Source organism: Drosophila novamexicana, unplaced genomic scaffold (genome assembly GCF_003285875.2).
Source record: "Drosophila novamexicana strain 15010-1031.04,08,12 unplaced genomic scaffold, DnovRS2.1 tig00001395-arrow-arrow-pilon, whole genome shotgun sequence".
Classification (NCBI taxonomy): domain Eukaryota; kingdom Metazoa; phylum Arthropoda; class Insecta; order Diptera; family Drosophilidae; genus Drosophila; species Drosophila novamexicana.
This window is the reverse complement of record NW_020824854.1, coordinates 794,384-805,820: the sequence shown is the minus strand read 5'-3', so window position 1 is coordinate 805,820 and position 11,437 is coordinate 794,384. Positions and strand designations below refer to the sequence as shown.

At 40.0% G+C, this 11,437-nt stretch overlaps 1 protein-coding gene across 1 annotated transcript; it reads right to left on the bottom strand.

Moving 5' to 3' along the window:
• Nucleotides 1-9,644: 9,644 nt before the first annotated feature.
• Nucleotides 9,645-11,088, bottom strand: LOC115767424 (endochitinase A). The gene is made up of 3 exons (XM_030711700.1): nucleotides 10,882-11,088; nucleotides 9,860-10,410; nucleotides 9,645-9,732 (listed from the first exon to the last, which is right to left on the bottom strand). The coding sequence occupies exons 1-3, from the start codon at nucleotides 11,086-11,088 to the stop codon at nucleotides 9,645-9,647; spliced, it is 846 nt and encodes a 281-aa protein (XP_030567560.1).
• Between the last annotated feature and the right edge of the window lie 349 nt (nucleotides 11,089-11,437).

Here is an 11,437-nt window from a genome sequence, read left to right as displayed (position 1 = left end):
GATGGACGCCAGTTGGAGGGGCGGAAGTGCCAAGCAGCATCCTGGCAGCAGCAGCAACAAGGACATTGCTGCTCCTCTTGTCTTTGGGCGGCTGCTGTGCCTTTTGGCTAACGCAAAATTTGCCTCACAATAAAAACAAAACAATGACAGCTCACAAAACAGTTTAAGTCTATTTTGGGCCGGAAGGGCCGCTTATTACGCAGGATGTGGTTAACCGGAAATGAAACGAAATAAGCCAAGTGCGACGCACTTCCACCTCTTTTCTCTCGGCCTGTGCATGTGTGTTTGTGCCTGTGTTTGTATTTGTGCCTGAGCTTAAGTGTGTGTGCCTAGAATTGAAGTGCATGGCAAACTAATTAAACATGCGCTTTAAGCTTATCGACTTTTGCATTCAATATCGCAATGCACTTTCGGCAGCCATTTAGATTCCTATTAACACTGTGCTACAAATATATACTCATGTCTATTGAATAAACATGTGGTAAGTAGCCTGTTCCACTCTAAAAAAAAGATTAAGAATTATCTAAAGCAATGCTCTTTAAAAGGAATCGATTTTAAAATCATGTTGCACAGTGTAATTTTGCAATCTAATACCTTTTGGGGGGTAAGCACAAACAAACGAAGAACGTTGAAATCAAATTACAAGATGCTTCTGCCATTTGCCACATGCACTCAAATAGCATCCACCGAAAGCCGAAGTCCCTGTCCCTGCCCCACTCTCGGCTGACCCAAATGCCATGCGTCTACAATTTGTGTGTGTGGCATTGCAGGGCAGCTAATCATGCTAATAAACACCAAGTTGCAATTGGCCAACTGGCAGTTGGCAGCTGGCAGCTGGCAGCTGGCAACCGGCGAGTGGCAACTGGCAACTGGCAACTGCCACAAAAAGCATTCCATACTTACGGGCGACCATTCGCTGCCTTTTGCAGCAGCATTTTGCATTCAACGTGCGCTGCTGCTGCGGTTGTTGCTGTTCCGGCTGTGAGTTTTTGCTGCAAATCATGCAAAATTGCATTGATTATGCACTTGGCAGTCAATTGTGCCTTGGCCATTGCCATTACCAATTGGGCGCGATTTCGAGTGGCCCATTAAAAGTCGAATTCGAATACCTACTGTAAGCCAAAGAGCTGTAATAAAATATTCGGCGGTTGCAAAATGAATAGGGTTTATTGTTACAGCTGTTGCTTGCAAATTTGCTGAGAAAGGGCTTCATTTAAAACCCACTAAAAAAAAACTAGTGAATTATTCAAAATGTAGTAGAAATCATTAAGTATTTGTTAACCTTTAAAGGAAAGTGTGCATGGCTACATGCATTTGTACGCTCGCTTTTTCTATCTGCATGCTCTCTTGAGCGTTTAATTTGGCAATTTATTTCATGTTATGCATCCGTAACTTTTTTACCTGCAGCATGCACAGCAGTTGTACATACATATGTATATGTATACGATCAGAGCTTTACACTTGATTAAAATCGATTCTCCTCTGTGTTACATCCTTAACAGTTTTATTCAGACAGAGTGAATAGTTTCGAGCTCTCTTTCTCTCTACTAATCATGCAGTTAGCCAATTCTCCCTTGTGTCGCATTCGTAAACTTTTCATTCGGTAAACTACTAATACGTTATGAGTGAATCATTTTGAATCCTATATTCTTTCTCTCTTGCCCTCAGTTACTCATGTATTTTACTAATTGAAACGTACAGAGTCTATCATTTCGAAACCTGTCTTCCTCTCTCACTCTCTCTCCTTATCTGCCTTTCTCAGAGCAGGAAATCATGTAGTTAATCAAATATCCTTTGTGTCGCATTCGTAAAACTTTAATCACATAGTTATTAATTTTGAAACACCCCTCCTGCTCTCTCTCTTTCTTTGTCTCTAGATTGATTGAGTAGTTACCCAATTCTCCTTTGTGTCGCATTCGTAAACGCTTTAACCTTTCATAGGAACAGCAAACAGTTACTTATATTGTTGATTTCTTTTGAAAGCTTAACGCATCAAAGTCTGCAGCTAAAGTCATTCTTAACGTATTTTTCAACATCATGTTGCATGTCAGGGACAGAGATAAGCACAAAGGTTAGGCACGAATGCTCGTTGCATATCAGAGTAAAGGTAAATACAAAATTCAATTTGAAGCAATTGAAGTCGGGACCTGGGCTGTCCCTCTGCCTGCCTGCCCGTCTGCTCGTCCGCCTGTTCGATTTTGTTGCCGGTCCATAGGCAATTCGCATAGCATACGTTCTTATCTGGCCCCCAGCTTGGCCGCAAACAAACTTCCTGTATCGATGCGACCACACGTACGGCTGTTGCCACGCCCCCGCCCTATCAGGCTGCCCGGCGGGCCAATATCTAAGTGAAAACACAGATCAACAGCACGACAATCAGCAGAGGTAAAGGCAAAGGCAAAGGGAGTAAGGTGGAGGAAGGCAGAAGCTCTAGTCCCAGTCGTGGCACCTGCTACGTAGGCAGCTTCAGACAAGGTAAAGACATGGCACAACCCAGGGGCATGTCTAACGGCCCAGTTCTCGCTTTCCTCCCGCACTCTAGCTCTCTCTCTCTCTCTCTTGCTCTGCACTCTGCTAGATTGGTGGGCATGGTCGCAACGCCCACAATGTGAATGCAAAGCGTCAGGCATATGCAGGGTACAAATTGTGTGAACTATGTCCCCCGCCACGCCCACTTTGATTGGGGTTGGGCTAGTTCGCTCAATTTTTGCCAGTTGCATTTCTTGAATTGCATTTAGGCAACATTTATGCATTTTTAATGTGACAGCTGAAATGATGAGACGGCAACTGCAGCCTCTGGCCTGGATAGGGCCTGGATCTGGCCTGGCCTGCCCTCTCGCCTGCCCTAACCTTTCACCTTTCTGGCCTACGGTGCTGACAGCTTGTGCTTTAGAGATATGGCTTCATATACGATATATGGATGCATATACATATGTGCATTTTCAGCTCATGCAATTTGCAGTGTTGTGAAATTTCTCAAAACTGTCGCCGTTCAATCTCTTTCGCTTCCTCTCCCACCTATTTGGTTCCCTCAAGTTGAGACAACTGTAAATCATTGGGATAATGTTGTGGGCTTAACATTTTATGCACATGGGTAATTTTTGATATGCAATTTTTGGATTTTCAGAACTCTGTCACATGCATTTTTAAAGTAATTTTCAAGAGAAAATGTTGAAAAGTTGAAGACTTGGCTTAAACTTCAGAAAATGCTGTGAAATATAATTGCAATTGTTAACTTGATTTATTTCTTTTCTCTTCTAAAATTATTTTAAAATTTATTTAACTAGTTATAACATAGATTCAGTACCAATTTTAAACCTTAAACGCTTTTAGGTAGTATCCTTTTGTTTTTTCAGAGGCAACATTTAAATTTAAGTGCCCTACAAAATGGATCTATTCTGAGCGTGGGACTAACAAGCGAAAGGTCGCTGGCTCAAAGTCGGTAGCAATATTTGAGATTCTTCTATTGTCTTCCTTTTTGTGTGCATCCGACTAGCAATCGAAAGGTCGCTGGCTCAAATTCATTATACATTTTAAGCCTTAAACGCTTTTAGTTAGTTTTATCATTTTTTTTTTTTCAGAGCCTATATTTCAAAAAGATTGATTGACTATACATTTAATTGTCTTCCTTTTTGTCTGAGCGTCGAACTAACACGCGAGAGGTCGCTGGCTCAAATTCAGTAGCAATTTTTGCTTTCAAGTAAAATATATCTAAACTGCCTTTAAATAACTATATCAATGGTGACTTATTTTCGCTGCAGCTACTCAAAAGTGTCATTCCCTTCACTTCTATAGAATTTCCGATATACTTTCAGCCAAAAATTGCGGCCCTTCTCCGCCAGCAGCGCTGTTTGCTCAACCGCAATTGCTGGCATATGTAACCCCCTTCCGTAATATGATTGATGCCTTCAAAAATGTTGATTGATGTTATGTTTGGGTTCACATATATGAACTATATACACAATTCCATGTTCCATGCGCTGGCAGCTCATTTAAAAGTTTCGAATAGTATTAATAACGAATGTCAGAGTTTAGCTGAAAACATTTTTAAATTATTGCTCGTAATATATCCATGAACTTGGCAACTTTAAAATTGCTTCATCGCAAAAGTTTGCATTGCACAAATGTTTTGTCAAGATAAAAGACCCAACAAAGGTACAAAAAAAAAAGAAAATGAAAGGGAACGCGACATAAATTGTGTTTATTTTCAAACTGTAGCATACTTTTATGCGCCGTTTTTAAGGTGACAGCGACACCTTTGGCCACGCCTCCCCCAACACCTCGCCCCTGCCACACGCACTTCTAACACATTTCATTAAAGCACAATGAACACATTCTAAGCGAAATGCGTGTGCTCCGCCTGTGCGTGTTGGGGCAAGTGTTTGGAGTGGGGGTTACGGCATGGCAGGGTCTTGAAAAATATTTGCAACACTTGAATATTTCTCCTGCAGTGTGCGGGGGTGGGTGTGTGGGCGTGTGCCCAAGCCATACCTTAGCCTGTGCGGCGATAAAAAACAATAAATAATATTTATGTGCGCTTTGATAAGGACATACTTTTGGCTAGGGTGTCGAGGTAGATTTAACAGGGTATTTGAAGCTTGGCACAAAGTATATTACACAGATTTTACAACATAGAATACTTATTAGGTCGTGCTCTGTGCTAGCTAGAATTGTAAAATGTAGCATGTATTTAGCTACATTTTTGGTTGGTTTGCAGAGGATATCTTCTAGTCGACAAAAGCATTGTCATTTGCTTTAACGGTTTATGTAACGCATCTAATCGTTGGCATTTTCGGCATGCGGCAACTTTTTTTAAGCATACCTGAATTGCCTTTGAAAAGCGTCGCTATGTGTGTGTGTACATAGTTGTTTTTAAGTGTGGCGCATAATTAATGCAATATACACACGAAAACACACACACTCACACACGCACAGATACACACATCATCTACCCCTTTGCCGGCACCCCGCCTTTGCGCTCAACAATTTAAGCACCTGCGACACATAAAATGAAGTCATATAGGAAGGCAGCTGTATCTGAATCCTTCTGCCTGATAAATGCGAGCAAATACACAGACACACACACATGCTCACAAACACTCGTACACACACGCACACACACACACGTGCACGCATGCACACAGAATCTCTGACACTTGTTTATTTTAATAATGTTAACCTAATTAAGTGATTAATATGCAAAATGTGCGCAGAGATTAAAACGCCGCGCGGCATCCTGTTAAATTTTGCATAACGTTGGTTTTTTTAGCCCTTACCGCTGTCGTAATTAAAGGGTTCACGAGCATTAACATAAAGTTCGTGAATGAATCAACAAAAATGTGCACAAATTTTGAGTTAATGTTCTTTCATGATTTGCCGCTAGTTATGGTTGGTTTTTTCAAGTCTTTTAAACTTATAAGTTCTGACAGGACAGGCGAATGGACAGAAAGACGGACTTGACTCGTTTATTGATCGACTCGTTTATTGATGCTGATCAAGAATATAAATACTAAATGGGGTCAAATATGCTTCCTTTTCCCTGTTACATACAAAGCCTTTGTACCATTTTCAATGGGCGGAGAGCATTTTGTGTCCTGTTTTATTTAAGGCCAAAAATATTTTTGAAATTAATAAAATACAAAATATGATACCCATTGTCAATTTAACTGTCCTCTTTCTACGTGCTAAAAACCGAATCAAATTTATTAAGCTTAATAAATTAGTTTTTAGCCCGAAGCCTTAGTCTTAGTTAAACGTCCGCCCGTCCACAACGATTTGTGACTTTGATTAATAGATATAACTAATCCATAGCTAAGCCCCATTGTATTACAACTGTCACCTGCATAGTGCAATACATTTTTCCCCCTTCAAATATTTTACATGTCCCACACTCAAGCTGAGCTTAGCCGAAGGCCTAAAATGCCAAACGGGCAATTATTTGCGTTGTCAGGGTGTAAACGCCTGAAAGTAGGCAATAAAAAGGCGTTTCTTCTGCCTAAGCCTTTCACTACACTAAAAGCTACTCAACGTTTACGGTTCCGGTTCCGCTGCTTTTTTTCCTTCTTCTTTTCCTACCGAGCAGCTAATTGATGAGCAGCAAATGGCGCGTGGCGCTAAAAAAAAAAGAACGTGAAGAGAGAAATGCGAGCAGAGAATGCAAAAACCTTTTACCGTAGGCAACTGTCAAGCGAAATCTTTGAGCATTTCTCAAACGCTTCTGTGCACAATTAAAGATGCAGCAAACGCGGCTAAAACGGCTGCAAAATTGGCCAAAAAATGGCAGCCACGAGCGAGTCCTTGAGCGCTTGGCTTTAGAAATTAGAATTAATATTTTTGCGCTGAGTTAACACAATTTCAAGTTGGCTGCGCGGGACAAAACTGAATACCAGAAACGGTCAGCTATTGTTGTTGTTAGCACCTGTGTGCCTACCTTGGTGTGGGCGAGTGTGTGTTGGTGTGTGTGTGTTGGTGTGTGTGTGTGTGCTGTTACCAAGGGAAATGTAAGGTTTTGCACGTCTTGTGCTGAGCCAGCGCCGAGCAGTAGCAGCAGCTGCAACGGTGGCAGCTGCAGCTGCAACGGTGGCAGCTGCAGCTGCGCTGATAATAAATTCATGATGAAGTGCAATTTATACACTTCATATGCGGCACAGACTCAGACCCCAGAGCCATGCCCTCGCTGCCCATCTCTGCCACTGCCCTTTCTACTGACCCAAACGCATCCTGGCGCCGTGTCCAGTCTTTCTGCTGAGCTCGGCATCGTTCACAAAGCCAGCCCCAAAACAACAACAATAACGAGTACAATTTTCCAAGTTTTTCGCAGCGATGCATTAAGCCTTGAAATGTTTGCGGCTAAAACTAATTACAAATGCGACTCGTCACCCGCCACCCACTTGCCACAAAAGTGGGCAACAATATCTAGACTAAACGTTCTGAAAGAAAATTTCCTCCTTTAATTTCAAATTAATCTAATTTTTAGTGCATTTTCCTTCATGTCGTAATGCGAAATGCTGATTTTGCATTCTGCATTCTCGCATTCTCGCAATTCTCTAATTCTGAATTCAGCGTTTCGCTATGGTATGCAAATTAGCCAACTCGGTTGCCAGCCAATTTGTGTGCCAAGCCCACATCCATCTGAATATTCTTCATCATGCAAATCATTTCCCCTTCGGCCTTGTTGGCATATTCAATGGCCAGCCAGGTGGTTCGTAATGGACTTGCAATAGGCCCGACTCTCGCATATATTACGATTGAGCGCATATATTATTATTGGACTAGTCGGAAACATGCCTTTGCCAAATTAAAGCCGAAAATTCAATTTGGCGATACCGCTAACTCTTCTCCATGCAAATTATTGTTCGATTTTAAGAGCGATAATTAATAATGCTATTAAAACAAATAAGCGTTGTTGGTATTTGTCTGTAGAATAATTATGATAAAATATATTTAATAATATTCAAGCACTTAACAGTTTATTTTCGCTACAATTAGCTATTCAATTATATGTGCCCTTGTTTATCTATTTAAAGCTGCAATGAAATGTTAAGCTTTGTTTTAATGCTTACATTTTATGCCCTGTATACCATTCAACAATGATTAAGAAAGGTATACTAGTTGCGTGTAGTTGTGTATCGATACTTAAAATTTGAAATATTTACTCCGTTACGATACGCATATCTAGTCTATTAATTGCATTCGATATCTTCTCCCATTTACATGGCATCGATAGATATCAAAAATTAAAACTTGATATATAATTTTAACAAATATCAAGAAATTTTCCTTTGCTTTATGCAGAATATGCAGATAGACCACCGAATCTCATGCAATTTTCGTGGTATCGATAAATATCGATACTTGAAATTGTAAATATATAATTTCCTTTGCTATACGCAGAACTACTCTACGAATTGTTTTCTATATCTCATGCAGCTTTTATGGAATCGATACATAAAAAATATGAAATTTTATATATATTCTACTCTATTATACTTTAAGATAGGGGCTTTTAAGCATAACTCTAAATTTAGAAGACCTAGATGCACCAAACGTTGTGTCCAGTCTCTCGTATAGTATATAAAGATAAACAAAGTTTCATATTTTTGAATACCTTCCCCATTTACTCAAACTTAGAAAGGTTATAATTTGGGCATAGCCCATGAGGATTTGGACTTTGAGTATCTCCTAGTCGCGCACTTCCAACTGAAGCAATATTGTATAATTGATATTAAGCATATTAAATAAAACAAATAATGTTTATGTTCAAGTGTTTGGCTTGTTTTTGATACATTTTTGACTATAGTTATTTATTCTTACTGATTTTTAATATCTTAATGGAAAGCTTTATTCATTTTTATTAACACAACTAAAGTTTTATTAAACGTTTGCAAAACGATTTATTTCAGTGGCATTTAATTACTAAAAATGATTCCTTTGTTGCTTTATTCATATTTAAATTGCAAGTGAATGTTAATAAAGTGTTTACTTCATAATAAGAATAGTTCTGTAAACGTTCAAAATTGAAATTCCATTTGGCAAACACTTTCTCGAGATTCTCTAAAGCTGCCACAATTTAGTTGGCCGCACAATTTGACTTGACAAATTGTTTTGTAATATATGCAAAAATTTCTGCAATAATCAATTACTTAAATACACATGTGAATGTGCAATTGCCAGAGCTTTGCTTTGCATTATTTACAAAGCAAAATGCCAAAGGGCCTTCTGTTTAGTATGAACCATTTCATATTTAACTAATAAGCTCCGAAACCATTTGATTGTTCAGCCCGCATTTTGTATGCCTAATTAGACGCCCAAATTATGTACATGATATTAAATATTTGTTTTAATATGCAGGCTGTTGCCGAGGTTAAAATGATGATAGAAATTTATTAGCAGGCGTATTGTGTAAAAAATTTATAATTTACCAACTTGAATTCCAACAAATTATATCAGCGTTTATTGAAGCTTTTGTCCTGACTCGGAGAGCAAGACAGCTGCAATTAGTGCAGAAGCTTCCTTTAAGGTCCAAATTTGGCAGTAAGAAAGGGTTTTTGAATATTCCACCTTGTGTACAAGCTGGATTTTTAACTCAAAGTGAGCACTATCAGGGGATTGTGGTAGTCAAACATGAAGTTCAAAAGCCAGCGTGGCTTTGTTTTCTAAGCATCGAACTAGCAAGCGAGAAATCGCCGGCTAAAGTCCAGCAGAAATTGACAACTTTTATGTATTTCTTGAGTTGAAAAGAAAATTTGCAAGCACAAATCAATAATTAATAATAATTTAAAAACATCAAAGAAATGCTAGATTTATTAGTTTTAAAAAATTATAATAATGTTTCGCCTGTGTTGTCAAGCAAAATGCTGTTATATGTACTTAATGGTAGGTCCCCAATATCTGATCTATGTATATGTATATGACGAAGGCGGTTTCAAAGTTTGATAAATAGTTTCAAACTATCTAGAAATAAGACTACAAGCCCAAAGAACCATCAATTGAGAAATCAGTCAAAGTATTTAAGGCTTTAATTATAAATCAAGCAAATGTAATTGGTAATTGCAGGCACTTAATAAATAGCTAGAGACAATTCTTATCATAATACCAAATTAGTGTGCTTAAGAGTAAAAGTGCGCAATCATTTCGGGTACACGTTAAGGCGACACCTGAAGACCATGTCCATGATGAGCATGACGATTGCCTGTAAAGGGCAGCGACACCAGCATGCTGAACAGCTTTCTTCTAAGAAGAGACAAAGAAACGAGTGAAGAGAGCGAGAGAGGGAGAGAGAGAGTGAGTGAGAAAGGAAAGAGAAGACACATGTGATAAGCTGATTATGTGTTTTTTTTCTTTTTATTAACTCGCTTACAAGATGGACCCGGAACGTTTGGTGCGGCACTTGCCCTGCGCATCGCGGTACTGATGGGCGCGACAACGTGCTGGCGTCTCGGCGGGCGCGGCACGTTGCACTTTGACCTTGAAAATTGGCGAATCGTGACCTTGAGCGGGCGTATACTCTATATTGGCGGGCAAGGGGCCAGCATCTGTTGTTGTTGTGATGGGCTCATCCTTGGAGCGCGCATGCAACCATTTGGGCAACATCGTTGATGAGCCGCCAATGGGCGTGTCCATAATAATTAAATTGTTTGACTTGGGCCGCAAACGCTGTGTGGCAGCAATGTCCGCCAAGAGCTGAGCGCTGTACGCGCTCATGTTGCTGCTGGGCGTTGGTATGCCAACAATTGCTGCTGTGCTCACAGGCACCGGAGTTGTTGGTGTTGTTGATGTTGTTGTTGTTGTAGTTTCAGCTGTTGTTGTTGTTGTTGTCGCTGTGCTGGCATCGGTGGTAAACTTGATGGGTTTTATGGTCAGCGCACTATCATCATAGTAATAGTCCTCGTCCTCCGCTATATACGATTCCTAATGAAATGCAAAAAATAAAGAAGTTATTTTTAGCCTCGTCAACTCGTTAGCTGCACACACAAACGCATTTGTATACCCTTGCAGAGGGTATTATGAGTTTGTCTTTAAATTTTTTAGATCGCTGTGATCAGTAACTAGAGCTAATTCGAGGATTGAGAGGTATGATAGATTAGTAATAGAGTTCATATACAAGTAACTTGACCAAATAACTTGACCGATGCTGACATACATTAGTTTCCAAATACAGCCCTTATTTGTTCAAGATCTAACTACTATTAGTATTGCTTTTAGCAAGAACAAAACTTTTCTGTTTTTCAAGATACGAGCAATTGCGGGCTTCACAAATCTTCCCACATATCTGCAAAACCATAAGCCACAATTCTACAAGAGTATTTCATATGCGGCTTGCCGAAAACATTCGCTCTTTCTTGTCCAACTTGTCTTGGTCACATTCCTTTACACACTTACATCGGCTAGCTCATTTTGATCCACCTCTATGATGGCCACATCCTTGATGCTGACGTGTATATTGTATTTGCCCGTCTGCCGTTGATCGTACAGCGCACGAGCGCCTTCACTGTCCTCCGGCATCGTGGCTGCCGCCTGTTCCACGGGCTGCATTTGGACTTGCAACAAGCCGCACATCAACATCAGCATCAACGACAGCTGCAACATTCTGATTTGAGATTGAGACGATTTGAGTGAAACCAGTTCTTGAGTTCGCAAATACCAACTCTCTGGCACTTTCAGCTTTCAAGAACTGTTGGCTTGAACGATGCGCGAGCAACTGAGCTGGTCAGTGGCTTGGAGGGCTCTACTTAAAGGTTCTGGCTCGATGGCACCTACTTAGGCCAAGGTGTGAGATTATTTTATATTTACTTTGGGCGCTGCAAGAACCACTGAAGATGTCAGCTGCTGACGGACTTGAACAAGTTCTGCACATACATCTTTATCAAGCATACAAAATGTAAAAATAAAGTTGAGCAGGCATTTCATTAATTTAATGTGAGCAGTGTTAAAAGAC